A 19406-nucleotide genomic window follows, 5' to 3' on the forward strand; every position below is an offset into this window, starting at 1 on the left:
GAATATTTAAGAAGCATAACACTTAATAATACGGGAAAAAATACATGAGTTCAATAATGAAGAAATCTTTCTCACTACAAAAAGGAAAACATCTTATTTCCTGTATAATAAAACACATGAATGGAGCTACATTTTGCCATAAGAAAACAAACATTTGAGGAGAAAACTTGAATGAATTTTATCTTCCTTCCAGATTCGTCGGTTGATTGGTGACTTTGGGGTACCGATTGCTATCCTTATCATGGTGCTAGTGGATTTCAGTATCACGGACACTTACACACAGGTCAGTACCAACGTAAGAGATATCATGAGGTGAATAACAGAAGGACATGTGTTCAGAGGAAGGTTCCAAGTTTATTCAAAGTCTGCTACCCCACCCATCAAAATAATTGTCTGAGCAGCTTAAACATACCCCAGGAATTCTGTGTCAGAGGAGCGTTGTGCCACAGGGATTTACTGTTGAGGAAGGTTCAGTAGAAGGAAGAGACTTTGCCTCATTATCATATTTATGAATAGGATTATCAGCATCACAAAAGGGTTTTTTTGGGCACTTCCTTGGAAGAAGCTGAGCTAGCATATGCGTCATCTGACTCTCTGGCAGTTTTGTACTTAACTGGGGCCAGAGCAGGGTGTTCAGGATTTTTCTGTATACCTGCCCCAGAAGGCAAGCTGCACAATCAGAGAGAGGAGAAAAGAAGAGCAAGAAAACAAAGGGGTGAATATTATATCTGTAAAGTCTGAACATTCTGTAGACTAGAGCTCCCCCTACCCAAAGGTGACAGAATAGTCTAGTCACAAGGACTGCCCACAATTACACCGAGGTCTCTGCATGCCCTGAAGGCTCTACTTCAGTCTCCACCTGCCATTAGAAATCCCCATTTTCAATGTTTGACATCAGTTAGAGGTACATAAAACCAAAAAAGGACGTTAGCTCCTGTTCCGGCTCAAGTTGTTTATTCCGTAGTGAACTGAGGACTTTTCCGTCTAACCTTTTGGCAATATCATTCACAAAGACACTGGCTAGAATTCCTGAGGCACTCTGCTACTCTCCTTTTGCCATTTATTACCAGCCTCTATCCTCATATTATGTATCCAATTCCTAATCCAGGTAACCAGTTTGGAACTGTGACCCCAGACTTGTAAGTTTATTCATGAACCTCTTTTGAGGAACCAAATCAAAGGCTTTGCTGAAATCCAAGTAGATCACATCCAACTCACTTCCTTGTTCTAGTTCTCCACTACTATTTATCATTTCTAAGAATTTTTCTGCACAAAAGAGGAACAGTACTTGAGTGTGATAGTATGTGATAGTCGAAGGTGGCTAAACAGGTTGATAAGGTGATGGCGAAAGCTAGAAGGATGCTAGGTTGCATAGCAGTAGAAAAAAGGAGGTATTGATGCCCCTGTGTAAGACTCTGGTGAGACCTCATTTAGAATATTGTGTACAATTCTGGAGGCCAAACCTTCAGAAAGATATAAAAAGGATGGAGTTGGTCCAGAGGAAGGCTACTAAAATGGTTTGTGGTCTTCATCATAAGGCGTATGTGGACAGACTTAAAGATCTCAATCTGTATACTTTGGAGGAAAGGCGGGATAGGGGAGATATGATAGAGACATTTAAATACCTACGTGGCATAAATGCACACGAAGTGAGTCTCTTTCAATTGCCTCTGCCGGGTCAGACCAGGGGTCCATCATGCCCAGTAGTCCGCTCCCGCGGCGGCCCCCCAGGTCCATGACCTGTAAGTTCTCCACCACCTAAATTGTTTATACCCTAATCCTGAAGTACCCTGTGTAGTAACCCTCTATCTATACCCTGTAATCCCTTTCTCCTTCAGGAAGTCATCCAATCCCTTTTTGAAACCTCTGTCCTATCACCTCTCCTGGAAGCGCATTCCAGGTGTCCACCACCCTCTGAGTGAAGAACTTCCTAGCATTCGTCTTGAATCTGTCTCCTTTCAGTTTTTCTGAATGCCCTCATGTTTTTTATGTCCCCGCTAGTCTGAAGAATCTGTAGCCTTCTCTATGCCTTTCATGATTTTAAAAGTCTCTAGCATGTCCCCTCTAAGTCTCCACTTTTCTAGGGTAAAGAGCCCCAGCTTCTCTAGCCTTTCGGTATATGCAAGGTTTTCCATGCCCTTAATCATCTTTGTTGCTCTTCTCTGGACCCTCTCGAGCATCGCCACATCCTTCTTAAGATGCGGTGACCAGTATTGGACGCAGTACTCCAGATGCGGGCGCACCATCACTCGATACATCGGCAGGATAACTTCCTTCGTTCTGGTAGTGATACCTTTTTTGATAATGCCCAACATTCTGTTTGCCTTCTTTGAGGCCGCTGCACATTGTGCCGCTGGCTTCATCGTTGTATCCACCAATACCCCCAAGTCTTTTTCTAGGTTGCCTTCCCCCAGTACCCTCCCTCCCATCATATAACTGTACATTGGGTTTCCTTTCCATATGTGCAAGACTTTACATTTCTCTACATTGAAGCTCATCTGCCATCTTTTTGCCCACTCACCCAGTTTGTTCAGATCACTTTGTAGTTCTTTGTATTCCTCAAAGTGACCTGAACAAGCTGGGTGAGTGGGCAAAAAGATGGCAGATGAGCTTCAATGTAGAGAAATGTAGAGAAATTGTACAGAAACTCTGTAATGAGGGGGCATAGGATGAAGGTGAAAGGAGACAGAAGTAACCTCAGAAATACTTCTACACGGAAAGGGAATGCAAGCTCCTGATGGAGGTGGTAGAGACAAAGGGCCTGATTCTGTATAGGTCTCAGCAGCTGCCTAAGGTGCTTTTGAGAATCCTACATGAGCATCCTATACAGAATTGCGTCTGTCCTAATGGACAAACGTCTAACCCCACCTAACCACCCCAATTTCTAATCGGCACCCCCTAGTACCTTTATAAGCAAGGCTGGCTGGAGGGATGCCAGTGCCTTTACATTGGTTGGAACCTCTGGTGGCCCTAGTCTCCACACCTCCTCTAGTCTCTCAGTGCAATGTTTTGGCCCCTAATCACATCGTCCTCTTGCTTTCTCCTCTCTGTGCAGTCACTCCACATGCCAATCTCTTTTGAGCTGAGGACTTTACTCTTCACAGTCTAAATTTCTCACAACCCCTCTGAATTGAGGCTTGCAGAATGTACCAAGTACTTGGATCCTCCTCAAAGATTATCAAGCTCTCGGCTCCATACCCCTTCCACTCTTTGAAATGTGGAACACTTAGGTGCTTTTTCCAACTTCATGGAGCGATTCCCCTCTATGATTCTAGTTTACTCTGGCATTGTGTCCCTGAGGTGGTTTTTTTTTTTTGGTTTTTTTTTACTAAACCCTTTACTTCTGCTCTTGGGGAACTGGCTTTACTCCTTCTCCTTTCCTCTTCTTTGTCCTCTAAGGTAGAGGGCCAAGCTTCTGCATGAGCCTCCAAACAAGCAGCACACACCTTCACCTCCTACATTACTGGACTTCTATCAAGCTTCGATGGTATGAGAAGGAACTAGAAGATCTCAACATGTATACTCTGGATAAAAGGAGGGACAAGGGTGATATGATACATGTAAATATTTGAAAGGTATTAATATAGGACCAAATCTTTTCCAGAGAAGGGAAAATGGTATAACTAGAGGATATAAATTGAGGTTGAGAGGTGGTAGACGTAAGAGTAATGTTAGTAGTGGATGCCTGGAATGCCTTCTTGAGAAAGGTGGTGGAGAAGAAAATGTTGACAGAATTCAAAAAAGCATGGGATGATCACAGAAGATTTCTAATTAGAATATGAATGGGCAAACTTTCACAGTCTGAATCCCACAAAGGAGATGGTTTGGATAGGCTGGAGTGAGCTTCAACAGCATCTCCAGTAGTTGGAACTTAAGGACAGTACAGGGTAGACTTCTAAGGACTACGGCCCAGAAATAACAAAGAAAAAATGACATTTTAATTCAGTCATCTGCTGTCATTTATTATATTACTATGTTTAAGATAACGTAGAGCTCATGAATCGTTCAAGGAAGAAACAACAGCTGCATTATAACTCAGTGAAGGTTCGTGACATATTCCTTTAAAGCGCAAACTAAAAAAAAATACAATTTATAAAAGCAAAATACCAACTGTGAATTTTAAAACTTAAACATGCCTTGATATTTCCAGCTAAACTGAGAGGAAATAGAAGCCAAATTCATCCTTTTTTTATCAACACACAGAGACAGAATTTGGAAAGAGTTCCATGAGCGATGCACCCCTTCCGAAATCCTGAAGAAGCCGTTAACTAGGCAGAAGTTAATGTGTGAAAAGCAAATGTTAACGTGCCCGAGTGAAACTTGGCAAGATGATTTCCTGTTTTCATATCAGGGGAAAGAGAACATTCTGGATTTAATAGTGGTTGCTGTGGAGATAGAGGGGAGCTTTTGGATATATACAGTATACAGCAGGGAGGGTTGAGTAGAGTTGAATGTTTAATTCCTGTTGCATTATCAGAGATCTAACAAAGGAAGGAACACCTGAGAAATACTCATCTTTATTTCAGAACAAATAATAACACTGGAAATTTAGCTCCTCTGTGAGGCACCACCACAAATCAGGAGTTCTGGCACAGTCCAGCCTAATGAGAACCAGCAAAGCCAGGGTTCAAGCCCCACCGTCACTCCTTATGCTCTTGGGCAAGTCACTAAACCCTCCATAGCTTCAGATACAAATTCAAAAATATCCACTAGTTATTCCCATCTCTAGATCATTGATACATATGTTAAAAAGCACCGGTCCCAGTACAGACTCCTGGGGAAGACCACTTTTACCCTTCTCCATTGAGAATATTAGAAACACGGCCCATCTAGTCTGCCCACCCTAATGACCCTCCCCTACCTTTGCTTAGTGAATAGAACCCACGTGTCGATCCCATTTGGCCTTAAAATCAGGCACGCTGCTGGCCTCAATCACCTGCAGTGGAAGACTATTCCAACGATCAACCACCATTTAAACTTACGTTTTCTGTCTTTAAACCAGTTATTAATCCATAAAAGGACATTACCCCCTATCCCATGACTTTCTAGTTTCCTTAGAAGTCTTTCATGAGGTACTTTGTCAAACGCCCTTTTAAAATCCAGATACACAATATCAACCATCTCACCTTTATTCACACCTTCAAAGAAGTCAAGCAAATTGGTGAGGAAAGATCTCCCTCAGATGAATCCATGCTGACTCTGTCTCATTAAATCATATTTGTCTATGTGTTCCACAATTTTATTTTTTTATAATTGTTGCCACTATTTTGCTCAGCACTGAAGTCAGGCTTACTGGTCTGTAATTTCCTGGATCTCCCCTGGAACCCTTTTTAAAAATCGACATAACATTGGCTACCCTCCAGTCTTCAGGTACTAGAGCCGATTTTAGCAACAGGTTACAGTTCACTAACAACAGGTCAGAAATTTCTTGTTTGAGTTCTTTTAGTACCCTGGGATGTATACCATCCAGTTCAGATGATTCATCACTTTTTAACTTGTCGATTTGGCTTAGTACATCTTCCAGATTCACTGAGATTTCTTTCAGTTCCTCCGCATCATCACTTTTGAAAAACATTTTCAGTTCAGGTAGATCTCTTACATCCTCTTCCATAAAGACTGAAGCAAAAAATTAATTCAGTCTCTCCGCTATGGCCTTATCCTCCCTGAGCACCCCTTTTGCTCCTTGATCATCCAACAGTCCCACGGATTCCCTCACAGGTTTTCTGCTTCTGATGTACCTAAAAAAATTGTTATGAGTTTTTGCCTCTTTTGCAAGTTTCTCTTCATATTCTTTCCCTAAGTAAGGGGAAAGTTCCCCTGGACTGGAAATTAGCTAATGTCGTTCCTCTGCATAAAAAGGGTTGCAGGGCGGAGGCTGCGAATTATAGACCGGTGAGTCTCACATCAATAGTGTGCAAACTCATGGAAACACTAATTAAAAGCAAATTGGACACGATCTTGAATGAAGGGAATCTTCGGGATCCCAGTCAGCATGGATTCACCAAGGGTAGGTCCTACCAATCCAATCTTATCAGCTTCTTTGACTGGGTAACAAGAAAGTTGGACTTGGGAGAGTCTTTGGACGTCGTGTACCTGGACTTTTGACAGTGTCCCACACCGCAGGCTGCTAAGCAAGATGGAATCGATGGGGTTAGGAGAGACACTAACTGCATGGGTCAATGATTGGCTGAGTGGCAGACTTCAGAGGGTGGTGGTTAATGGTACCCTCTAAAACATCGGAGGTGACCAGTGGAGTGCCGCAGGGCTCGGTCCTGGGTCCACTCCTTTTCAACATATTCATAGGGGATCTGACTCGAGGGCTTCAAGGTAAAATAACACTATTCGCCGATGACGCCAAACTATGTAATATAGTAAGTGAATGCAGTTTACAGAATTATATGGCGCAGGACCTGCTTACATTGGAAAGTTGGTCCTCAACCTGGCAGCTAGACTTCAATGCTAAGAAATGTAAGGTCATGCACCTCGGAAGCGGAAATCCATGCAGGACGTATTTCTTGAACGGAGAAACTTTAACTAGGACTTCAGCAGAACGAGATTTAGGAGTAATCATCAGTGCAGACATGAAAACTGCCAATCAAGTGGAGAAGGCTTCATCTAAGGCAATGCAGATATTGGGTTGTATCAATAAAAGTTTCGTCAGCCGAAAGCCTGAAGTCATAATGCCATTGTACAGGGCCATGGTGAGACCTCATCTGGAGTATTGTGTGCAATTCTGGAAGCCACATTACAGTAAAGATGTGCGCAGAATTGAATCGGTTCAACGGACGGCCACCAGGATGATCTCGGGGCTCAAGGGTCTCTCGTACGAAGAGAGACTGAACAAATTGCAGCGCTACACTCTTGAGGAACGTAGGAAGAGGGGAGACATGATCGAAACATTTAAGTACCTCACGGGACGTGTCGAAGTGGAAGATGATATTTTCTTTCTCAAGGGACCCTCGGCCACAAGAGGGCACCCGCTCAAACTCAGGGGCAGAAAATTTCATGGCGACACCAGAAAGTATTTCTTCACAGAGAGAGTGGTTGATCATTGGAACAAGCTTCCAGTGCAGGTGATCGAGGCAGACAGCGTGCCAGACTTTAAGAATAAATGGGATACCCATATGGGATCCCTACGAGGGTCAAGATAAGGAAATTGGGTCATTAGGGCATAGACAGGGGGTGGGTAAGCAGAGTGGGCAGACTTGATGGGCTGTAGCCCTTTTCTGCCGTCATCTTCTATGTTTCTATGTTAATGCTTTGAGGTACATAATCAAAAAGAAATACATCTAAAAACCCACCTAAATTGGCACTTGGATGATCAAAAAGTCAGGTCATCCAAGTACTAGTAAGTGAAACAGGTTTTAGATGTATGTAAAAGCAGCTTAGGTCTTTTCACTGCCGCTGGGCCCCTAGAGTAAAAAGGAGCGTTTAGGACGGGATATGGGCTAGCCTAGACTTAGTTTTCCGGCAGCCATAATCAAAAGTTTGACGAGGTTGCCTGTTCGGAACGTATACATTTTGACTTAGACCAAATCAAAACAGATATAAATTCTGGATCGGGCCGCTGAGCTGATTGAGGCTGCTGTGATCAGCTCAGCGGTCCAGGCAACCTGTCCCCCTGCCCCCATAACGATCACAGCAGGAAGGATGCCAAGTCCCTCCTACCCAACACCCACTGCAACCCCCCCCCCGAATGATCGCGGCAGGAGGGATGCCCAGTCTTTCCGGCCTGGCACCCTCTGCGACCCCTCTGTAACGATTACAGCAGGAGAGATGCCCAATCTCTCATGCTAGAACCTGCCTTGCCCCCCCCCCCCAAATGATCACGGCAGGAGTGATGCCCAATCTCTTCTGCCAGGCTCCCGCCATAACCCCCCCCCAATGATCGCGGTAAGAGTGATGCTCAGTCCCTCCTGCCCGGCACCCACCGTGACCCCCATTAGGTACGTTAGATAAATTGTGAACCCTTCGGGACAGATAGGGAAAATGCTTGAGTACCTGATTGTAAAACCGCTTAGATAACCTCGATAGGCGGTATATAAAAATCCTAATAAACTTAACTTAACCTTAAACTTCTCCAGTAGGCTCCTCCCCAATGAATCTTAAGATTCATTGCGAAGAGGCAAGCCCGCCATTCCAGCGAAGGTGGGCCTGCCGGCCGGACACAAGAAGAACCCGTCGGTCCATCCATCTAAAAAAGTTTAGGGGGGTCTGGGTGGGTTAGGTGAGGTCCTGGTGGGGGGTATCCAGGTGGGGGTGTCCTTGGGGGGTCTAGGTGGGCTACTTTTGGGGAGTGCAGGAGGGAGTGGCCATCCCTTCTGCCAACGCATTTTCAGAGGGGGGGGGGATACAGAATCGTGTCCCAAGTGTTCAAAGCTTGTGCAAATGAGGACAGAGTCTGCAGGAACAGAGCTCAGGGGGATTAGGAAAGGGATAAACTTTGTCCCCGTGTTATTCTATACTTTGAACTCCCTGGAGGGATCCCTTCCTTTTGCAGATATGTTTTTACATTGTTTTATTATATTCTTTTATAATTTATATATGTAATTCATGTAAACTGCTTAGTTTTAAACGGTATATAAATTTTTAAAATAAAGAAATGTGTTCTATGTGGCAGTAGGTGGTCCTACCTTGAATCTTCTGGATGTTAGACTTGTAAAGAGCGAATGCAGATTCCTCATTTGATTTGTTCTATTTTTATTGTTAGTTATAAAGAACTGAAATTTGTAACAGGCAGCAAGTTTGTGAGTGACTTCTAGCAATTTTCAAAGAGAAAGTGTGCATATTCTGAGAAATGGTCCTCCACATTTAAACCCTGCTCTTGGAAAACCAAAAAGGATGTAAGTCCAGACCTGTCCCAGGATTTCCTCAGCCCACCATGGAATGAAAAATGCATGAAGTGCTCTTTCAACATAAAATATTACCTGCTGCTGGGTAGGTGGATCCGACGTTTCAACCATCATAAAACGATGGTTCTACATACCCAGACGTGCCGAGATCCGGACAACACACACACGTATACCCCAGCCAATCTTATAACTAAACATTTCTATGCAAAAACTTGTATTTTATGCATGTAAATGGCTTCCAAAATGGTAAAAATTCACCAAGAAACAGCCGCTGTTCAGAATTTTGTGCCAGGCCAGGGTTGAACCACTGTGAGTCGGTGCTTGCTAGGGGCTGGAGTGGCCGTGACAGGGACTTAACTTCCATTGTTTTCTTGTTGCTTTTACAGAAGCTGAGTGTTCCCAGTGGCTTCTCTGTGACATCCCCCACGAAGAGGGGTTGGGTAATAAACCCAATCGGTGAGAACATCGCCTTTCCCATTTGGATGATGGTTGCCAGCATCTTACCAGCGGTCCTCGTCTTCATTTTAATTTTTATGGAGACCCAGATCACCACGTAAGTAGCAGCAGACTACATGTGGGAGGGGGAAATGTAGGATGAATACTCTGGGAAAAAAGTTGCTATGAGGCTGGCTGTAATTCTGAGCAAGCTTTGTGGAGTGGAAGGGAATGTCTCAGGGAAGAACAGAACAGATCCTGAGAAAACAACATAGTTTGCTTAGTGATGAGTAGATTGTAATTGAGGATACAACTCGTGGCCAATAGATGTAGGAAGAGGGTTACTTTGGCAAAGCAATAGCCAATCAGGGACTTCCTTAGGCTACTCCCTATCTTCCTAAGGAAGTCCCTGATTGGCTCAGGCACCTCAGGCCCCTCCCAAGGGAGGAGCCCAAGACGCCTGAGCCAATCAGGGCCTTAGGCCCCTCCTCGTGCATCACATGATGCACTGGGGCGGGGCCTAAGGCCTCAGATGTGTCACTGGAGTCATAGGAACAGGAAGGACTGAGCACCCCTCCTGCTCTGTTACAGGTATGGGGAGGGGAAAAGGGAGGGGGCATCCGGTGGCAGGAGTGAGTTGGCATTCCTCCTGCCATTTGTTTGTTTTTGGGGGGGAAGTCGGGAGTGGGACCAATGACAGGAGGGAGTGGGAATCCCTCCTGCCATAATTTTGAAGCGGCGGGGGAGGGGGGGGCATTTTTGGGGAGGGTTCAGGAAGGGAGGGGGGAAGGGGCACTTGTCGGGAGGGGGGTGTTAATTTTTTAAAAAAATCAGGCTAATATTTTGCATGTGTAATACATTCAAAATATCTGCCCGATTAAAAAAAAAAATTTTAAGCCAGCAGAAGCCCTGACAACAGTGATTCAATCACTTGCATGCAAAAAAGATAGTGAATCAATCGGTTTTAAAATCGGCCAGGAATCGGCCAACAGTGATTGACTCCTTATCTTTAGTGAATCTGGGCCTTGGTTTCTACAGCGGTGGAGATCAACCATAAAGCACCATAGATAAAGGACTGAGAAAGGCTTCTAAACTTCCATCATCATCAGCTGTTCAAGTAATCCAAAGGACGTGGAGGAACCTGAGAAAACCAGGGACATCGTGGCTGAAGTTTCTGTAACCCTTCCCAAAAATACTCTGATGTCTGCTCACTGAAATACTGATCACCTCCAACTCACTCAAAAACTGTCGCCCTTTCAAACTCTTTTTAAGGTTTGGAAACAGAAAATAGAGCAAGATCTGGTGAGCAGGGTGGATGTCAAATGCATCAAAACATCCATCGTCTTGCAAAAAGAGAACTCCTTTCCACAGCTTCCCTCTCCTTTCATCAGCACAGCTTGGATCCCAAAACACCGAAGCAATGACCTTTCCTGCTGAATTTTGGGTCTTGAATTTCCTTGGCCTTAGAGAACCTGACTGTTGTTTTGTCTCAGGTTCATAGTGGTCTACCTAGTCGTTCCAGCTCACTGAAATGCTGCAAAAATCAACTTGGAACTGTTCACTCAACATTATTTCTCATCAGCATTCAAACATTTGGCTGACAGCTTCTGCATTCCCAGCTGCTCCTGGATTATACACCCAATATGTGTCTTAGCAATTGTTTTAGCTGAAATTTACCATGGTCAACAATTTCAGGAGTTGACACAGTTTGAGGCCTCAGTTTGCTGCATTTTCAGTCTCAAAATCTCCATGCCGCTTCCTCACTGTGGAGTATGATGGGCATTTGTCACTCAATGCTTGCAATGTGGAGTGGGGCCGTGCCGTGGGCTCTTCCTCCCGGTTGTCCGTCGATGGAGGCAGAGTGCTGTATTCTTCGGGAGCTGCCCATGAGCATCTGCGGCCTGGCGCTGGATTGTTTCTACCTGGAAGCGATGAGTTGGGGCTGCAGCAGCTGGAAAGCCTGAGCTGATATCTGTCCCATTTGGGATGATTTAAAATACGCTGAGGCAACAGAGCTGCTTCAGGAAACTGGACTTCTGTCAGACTTTTCCCCCCCCCCCCCCCCCGTTAATGAATTTATTTTAAATTTTATTTCATTCTTTTTACCCTGAATTCTAATGTTTAACGGTTTCTCTCGTCTATTCCTTTTTACATATTCCTTTAATTCATTTCGATATCATTTACATTGATGGTACTCCTATCTATGAACTATTCGACATACTTCTCTCCTCTCCACTCCTTCCTGCCCTCCATAGTCCTCTCTACCCTCTTCTAACCCCTTCCTCTGTAATGGAAGAAAGAAAGAAATTATGTTTAAATGATTTTTATTATTCCAGCAGTACCATTCAGGAAATAACATTTTCAACAATATAATCAGTTCCCCTCCCATCCCCTCCCCAAGAATCCATGGCCAGTCCAACAGCTGAGAGTGGGAATAAAATCTTAAAGATTCAAAAATCTACTGCGAGCACGCGGTGTGAGGTCCTGCCAGAAGTGCTCCCACACCTGACAAAATTTGCGACCCGGGCCAAGAGTCAAATCTCCCACCATGCGTCTCTCCAGTGTTGCGTGCACTATCATTAGGGATCTCCATTGTCCATAGGACGGGGGATCACGGGAGAGCCAGTTGGTGAGGATGGCTTTTTTTCCCATCAAAAGGGCTCTGGAGATAAATGCTGACATTCCCCTGGGTTTGGGCGAGACTATATTATAAAATCCAAATAACGCCCTCGGTTGCGAAAGAAATAAATGATAAATTCATGGATTTCCTTTGAGATTTTCTTCAGCAGGAATAGGAATTTCATGATGGTTTGGAAAATTTCACGCTTTTCATTCACATGGTTCATTCAATGTCAAAAGTTTCAAGTTTATTTTTTCCTGCAAATCACATAGTAACTAAACGACTTACAATATAATTAATACAGAAAAAAATATATATATATAGGGGCTCATAATCGAAACAGAAATACATCTAAAAACCTGCCCAAATTGGCACTTGAACGTCCAAGTGCCGATAATCGAAAGAGGTTTTTAGACATATCCAGAGACTTTTTAGGCCTCTGAATCCCGCTGGGCGCCCAGGTAGGGTTAGGGCGGGATGTGGGTTGACCTAGACTTAGGGTTCCCCTTACTAAGGTGTGCTAACGTTTTTAGCACATGCACAAAATTACCGCACACTAAACCACGCGGTACGTTCTAGAATAATGCCAGCTCAATGCTGGCATTAAGGTCTAGCGCACCTTAGTAAAAGGAGCCCTTTGTCATCCTGCAGGGATAATCGAAGGTTTGACAGAACTTATACATTGTGACTTAGGCGATTTAAAAATAGGTCTAAGTGCCCAGAAGGTATCAAAAGTGACCAGATAACCACAGCAGACACAAAGTACCGACCCCCCCATCGCCATAAAAATCGGACTAAAAACATACATACCTGCCTCCAGAACATCAGCACCTGGCATAGGAAAGGCTGGGGGGATGGGCTAGTGAATCATAGAGAGGAGGACCCAGGCCCAGAAGCCACTGCTCCCGCCCAAAACCCTACTGTACTGCCATATAGGTGGCACCTGCAGCCATAAGCACTATTGGGGTTATAGACAGGTGGGTATAGTCGGTTTTGGGGGTGTTGTGGGGGGCTCACCATGACCTGCAAGGGAGTTGTGGTTAGATGTTTTTGTGAAGTTCACAGAAGTGCCCTGGAAGGTGCCCCACTACTCTGCTGCCAGTCCATCACTTTGCTGGCTCCTCCCATGTCCAAAAGGTCTTGTTCTAGGCGTCTGGGACTCGGATAATTTTTGGGACGTAGAAGTAGATGATTTTTGAGAATGGACTTTGGACACTGCCGACTTTGAGCGACTAGCGCCCTAGGCCCAAAACAGACGTTTTAAAAGTTTATTATGCCCCTCAACAAAACACAGAAGGGCAACGGGAAAGAACTCCAACTTGTAATAGAAAAGTAAATAAGGGAAAGGAAACGTCATCATAGGTATCCTTGACAAAATACAATAACACTCTTTCCAGCTCCAGTGGCAAAATAACGCTTAGAATTTAGGAAGTTGGTTGGGCTAAGAACTTTTCAGCCCCCCATCATAAACCGGAGTGAAAGGTTAACAGATGTCTTTTTTTGTGACGGACTGACCATCAACATTCATCTCCAAGTGGTTTAAATACTTACATACCGTGTTTTTTGCTCCATAAGTGGGTGGAGGTGCGTCTTATGTACCAAAGGTACAAAAAATTACACCCCCATACCTTTTTAAAACACCCTGCCCGCTGCCCCACCGCACGTCCACCACACCTCTGTAAAACAGCCCACCCCCCTGCACGCCCACCGCCGTCCGTCGCACCCACTTACAAATGACAGTACCTGGTGGTCCAGTGTGATCCCTCCCTCCCTAGCTGTCTCTTCTTATTTCCCAGCCAACAGCACGGAGGTAAGAAGAGCACGGCGGTCAGGAGCAAAGCTTTCCATAGTCCCACTTGGGCCCCCGCTCTTTTCTGAATGGCTGCGATCAGTCCTCGCGAGTCATAAGAACATAAGAATTGCCGCTGCTGGGTCAGACCAGTGGTCCATCACGCGGCGGCCCCCAGGTCAAAGACCTGTGCACTAACCAAGACCCGCCCTACCTGCGTTTGTTCTGGTTCAGCAGGAACTTGTCCAATCTTGTCTTGAATCCCTGGAGGGTGTTTTCCCCTATAACAGATTCCGGAAGAGCATTCCAGTTCTCTACCACTCTCTGGGTGAAGAAGAACTTCCTTACGTTTGTACGGAATCTATCCTCTTTCAACTTTCTATCCCCTTTCAACAATACAAAACAATTGAAAACAAGTGAGGGATAATTTTATAAGGGGGCAACTAGTTTAAGAGGTTGGGTAAACCCTTATATGTAGTGTAAGCAGGAGAATTTGTGCTTATATGAGGCATAGTCGTTAATAATGGAGCATATATGCACAAAAATTACTTGGTCCCAAGAGATCAGTAGCTCAGGTTCAGAGACATGAAGGAGTTCTATGTTTCCCATTTTCTCTCTTCGCAGTGTGTCTGAAAAATGTTTGCATAAAACAGAAAATTCCTAGGCCTTCAGCTTGCACAATGGGTGTATTGTGTGCTTTTCTCATTATAATGACTAACTGCTATCCAATATGCTCTCTAGAATCTATTTGTTAATGTAATAACTGATTCCTGAGGTATCAGCCCATTTGAACGACTACATAACTGAGGTAAAGATAGGGTGGGACTCACTGTATGCCAGGGTGGGGTTATAAAAATAAGCTAAAATATTAATTCTTAGTAGGGAGGGAAGGATCCAGAGACAGGGATCCTGGTTAACCTAGTAACAGGCTGCCATGTTTTCTCTCTCTACAGCCTGATTATTAGTAAGGAGAGGATGCTGAGAAAGGGATCTTGGTTACCTTGGTGACAGGCTGCCATGTTTTCTCTCTTCATAGTCTGATTATAAGGAGAGGATGCTGGGAAAGGGATCTTGGTTACCTTGGTGACAGGCTGCCATGTTTTCTCTCTTCATAGTCTGATTATAAGGAGAGGATGCTGGGAAAGGGATCTTGGTTACCTTGGTGACAGGCTGCCATGTTTTCTCTCTTCAAAGTCTTATTATAAGGAGAGGATGCTGGGAAAGGAATCTTGGTTACCTTGGTGACAGGCTGCCATGTTTTCTCTCTTCAAAGTCTTAATATAAGGAGAGGATGCTGGGAAAGGGATCTTGGTTACCTTGGTGACAGGCTGCCATGTTTTCTCTCTTCAAAGTCTTAATATAAGGAGAGGATGCTGGGAAAGGGATCTTGGTTACCTTGGTGACAGGCTGCCATGTTTCTCTCTTCATAGTCCGATTATAAGGAGAGGATGCTGGGAAAGGGATCTTGGTTACCTTTGTGACAGGCTGCCTTGTTTTCTCTCTCTACAGCCTGATTATCAGTAAAAAGGAGAGGATGCTAGTGAAAGGGTCAGGCTTCCATTTTGACCTTTGGCTGATTGTCTCTATGGGTGGATTTTGTGCCTTGTTTGGTTTGCCGTGGCTGGCCGCAGCAACCGTACGCTCAGTGACTCATGCCAACGCCTTAACCGTGATGAGCAAAGCTGTGGCTCCAGGAGACAAGCCCAAGATCCAGGAGGTGAAGGAGCAGCGGGTGACTGGACTGCTTGTTGCTGTGCTTGTGGGTAGGAAGCAGGTTTTTCTCTTCCATCCCGGTTATCCAGAGTGGCGATTTGAATCCCTGTCTCACACAGCTGTTTCTCATCTTTTTCAGGTCTTTCCATAGTGATCGGTGACCTCCTGCGGCAGATTCCACTTGCCGTGTTGTTTGGAATTTTCCTATACATGGGAGTGACATCGCTGAATGGGATCCAGTTTTACGAGAGACTACAACTGCTGCTTATGCCCCCAAAGCACCATCCCGACGTTACCTATGTGAAAAAGGTACGGGAATATACAACAGTGGAGGATGGGAGGACAGAGGCTTGAACACAATACAGAATTGCAGCCCTGCACTGTGCTGGTTTCTCCAGCTTCTGCAGCCTGTAAATTCTGTCCTCTAATTCTGTGCATCCAACAAAGGGCCCAATGCAGAGTCGAGCTGCAGATGAAGCTGTGAAAGGGAGGATACCTGGTCTCCAGACAGTGGGTGCTCATGATTTCAACCCCTGCACTATACTGGTGTCTCCAGCTTTCACAGCCTGTAAATTCTGTACATGGCATTGTCATCTCATACCTTCCTGCTGCTACCGGTACTGCCACTGCCGTATCCTCCTGCCCTTCTACCAATGTTGTTGCGGCCATCAATTTGGCTCTGGTACCCCTCCCAGACTAGCAGCCTCAGCAGAGTCTCCTCAGCAGCATCTCCTTCTTCCTGTCCTCCAACTACATGCACCCTTTCACAAAGCCGCGTGTAGGCTCCCAGCATGCCCTGAAGCCGACCCGGATTATGTCAGAGGGAAGGCTTCCAGGTCAGCCATATGCAGCATGCAGGAGCCGCTGCCCGCGGCCCTGCGAAGAAGCAAGTGCGGCTGAAGGCCCACCTGGACGGCCTTGAAGGGAACGAGCGAGCACATTGGAATAAGTAAGGGAAAGAGGGGACATGAACATGGGACAAAGGAAAAGAGGGAGGGGGAAAGAGCACGTTGGGATATGGGAAGGGCACAAACTTGGGACAAAGGGTGGAAGAAAGGAGGCACAAACTCAGGACACAGAAGGGAGGGAGGGAGCGCATTTGAACACAGAAGGAAGGGAGGGGGCATGAACCTGGGATACAAATTAAGCAAAATCCTAAATGCGGCCATTCGCTTGATCTACAATCTGAAGAAATCTGATCATGTCACCCAGTACTATAAAGAACTTCACTCGCTCCCTTTTGAAGCCAGAGTATTGTATAAATTTGGATCACTTTGTTATAGAGTTCTTTAAGGACAGGCCCCCAGGTATTTAGTGACTCATAAGAATATAAGAAGTTGCCCCCGCTGAGTCAGACCAGAGGTCCATCTTGTTCAGCGGTCCGCTCCCGCGGCGGCCCATCAGGCCTAGTGCCTGAACAGTGGTCCCTGATTAATTTTGTAACTTACCTCTAATCCCATCCCTATAATCTACCTTTATTCTTATCTGTACCCCTCAATCCCTTTGTCTTCCAAGTACCTATCCAAAGCTTCTTTGAACCCCTGTAGCGTGCTCCTGTTTATCACATCCTCTGGTAGCGCGTTCCATGTATCCACCACCCTCTGTGTGAAAAAGAACTTCCTGGCGTTTGTTCTAAACCTCTCCCCTTTCAATTTCTCTGAGTGCCCCCTTGTACTTATTGATCCCCTTAATTTGAAAAATCTGTCCCTGTCTATTTTTCTATGCCCTTCATGATCTTGAAGGTTTCTATCATGTCTCCTCTAAGTCTCCGCTTTTCCAGGGAGAAAAGCCCTAGCTTTTTCAGTCTGTCAGTATATGAGAGGTCCTCCATGACTCAATTTAGTTTTCTCAATACTGTTCGCCAGTTACGGGTCATTTCATTATTATTCCCTTCGGCACGAGACTGTGCTTCCAAGAGGTTTTTACAACGATCACTTGCTTTTCAGGCAGCTAGTTGGGATGATGAACTTTGAAAATTGTTATCATCATCTTACCTACACTTTAGAAAATGATTAAAATCATCTTTGTTTGTTAGATTTCTAGGAAATTAATGTCCTTGGTAACTATGAATATTAAGAACATAAGAATTGTCGCTGCTGGGTCAGACCAGTGGTCCATCGTGCCCAGCAGTCCGTTCACACGGCGGCCCTTAGGTCAAAGACCAGTGCCCTATTTGAGTTCTAGTCTTACCTGTGTATGTTCTGGTCCAGCAGGAACTTATCCAACATTTTCTTGAATTCCTGAAGGGTGCTTTCCCCTATAACAGCCTCCGGAAGAGCGTTCCAGTTTTCTACCACCCTCTACGTGAAGAAGAACTTCTTTATGTTTGTACGGAATCTATCCCCTTTCAACTTTAGAGAGTGCCCTCTCGTTCGCCCTACCTTGGAGAGGGTGAATAACCTGTCCTTATCTACTAAGTCTATCCCCTTCAGTACCTTGAATGTTTCAATCAAGTCCCCTCTCAGTCTCCTCTTTTCAAGGGAGAAGAAGCCCAGTTTCTCTAGCCTCTCATTGTACATCATCTCCTCCAGTCCCTTAACCATTTTTGTTGCTCTTTTCTGGACCCTTTTGAGTAGTACTATGTCCTTTTTCATGTACAGCGACCAATGTTGGACACAGTTTTCCAAGTGGGGGCGTACCATGGTCCGGTACAGCGCCATGATAACCTTCTCTGATCTGTTTGAGATCCCCTTCTTAATCATTCCTAGCATTCTGTTCGCCCTTTATGCCGCCACCGCACATTGCGCGGACGGCTTCTTGAAACTTGAATACTCCCAAGTCTCTTTCCTGGGGGGTCTTTCCGAGTACAGCACTGGACATCCTGTATTCGTGCATATGATTTTTGTTAGCAACATGCATCACATTGCACTTATCCACGTTGAACCTCATTTGCCCTTTGGCGGCCCATTCCTTGAGTGTGTTTATGTATCATTGTAGGTCTTCGCAATCCTTCTGTGTCCTCACTACTCTGAATAACTTTGTATCATCCACAAATTTAATCACCTCGCTCGTCGTACCAATTTCCAGGTTGTTTATAAATATGTTGAAGAGCATGGGCCCAAGCACCGAACCCTGCGACACTCCATTCGTGACGCTTTTCCAGTCCGAGTATTATCCATTTACCCACACTCTCTGTTTCCTATCCGCCTACCAGTTTTTAATCCACGTGATTGTTTTCAATGAGTTTTATAGGTCACTGTTGCTGTTCCTTTTTTTTCTTTGTAAACCGCATTGAACTGAAAGCCATTTGCCGTCTAGAAATGGAAATGGAGGGAGGAAGGGGGCACAAACATAGGACATAGGAGGGAGGGAAAGAGATGCTGAGGTGGGGGAGGGAATGGAAAGGGAGAATTGTTGGGCATGAGGGAAAGAGATGGTGCACATGGGGAAAGGAAGAAGAGAAGAATTTTGGGGCATAGGGAAGGAGAGGGGAGAGATAGAGATGCATGGGGAAAAGAAGGATGAGAGGGTGAAAAATGGTGGTAGAGAGAGAGAACAGGGGACAGATTGAAAGGGATATAAAAGGGAGGAATGCTGAACTCTAGTGGTGGAGGGAGAGATGTGGCATGGTGCTGGAGAGGGGTGACAGAAGGAGAAATGGTGGGCATAGGGCTGATAGGCAGGGGCGAAAGATGCTGCACATGGTCCAGGGGATGAGAGAGGGAGAAATCTTGGATGTAGCAGTAGGTGGATGGGAGAAATGCAGCTTGGATCCCTCCCTCTTTTTCTCCACTTCCTTTGCTGCAAGGGAGGGAGAAAAAGAGAGAGAGAGAAATGTTGCACATGGGGGTGGAGGAGAGAGGAAGAAATGCTGTGCAGGAGAGGGGAGGGGAAAAAGAGGGAGAATGATTCAGGATAGAAGGGAGGGAAGGAAGAGAGAAATGCTGGACTATGGTAGGAACCAAAGGACAGCAACCTCTTGAAGAAGTATTTGCAGAAGACAGGGCAGAACAAAAAAGAGAAACTGGAACCAACTTGAAAAAAATAAATCTCCAGA

At 45.2% G+C, this 19406-nt stretch overlaps 1 protein-coding gene across 3 annotated transcripts in view; it reads left to right on the top strand.

Annotated features, from left to right (window-relative positions):
• The window catches only part of SLC4A2 (solute carrier family 4 member 2), a 205222-nt gene that overhangs the window by 174880 nt on the left and 10936 nt on the right, over positions 1 to 19406 (top strand). For all 3 annotated transcript variants that reach the window (XM_033932744.1, XM_033932743.1, XM_033932745.1), the window contains 4 exons: positions 194 to 283; positions 9239 to 9405; positions 15206 to 15459; positions 15549 to 15718. In XM_033932744.1, the coding sequence (XP_033788635.1) occupies positions 194 to 283; positions 9239 to 9405; positions 15206 to 15459; positions 15549 to 15718 (681 nt within the window). The remainder of the gene's footprint in view (positions 1 to 193; positions 284 to 9238; positions 9406 to 15205; positions 15460 to 15548; positions 15719 to 19406) is intronic.

Source organism: Geotrypetes seraphini, chromosome 2, assembly GCF_902459505.1.
Source record: "Geotrypetes seraphini chromosome 2, aGeoSer1.1, whole genome shotgun sequence".
Classification (NCBI taxonomy): domain Eukaryota; kingdom Metazoa; phylum Chordata; class Amphibia; order Gymnophiona; family Dermophiidae; genus Geotrypetes; species Geotrypetes seraphini.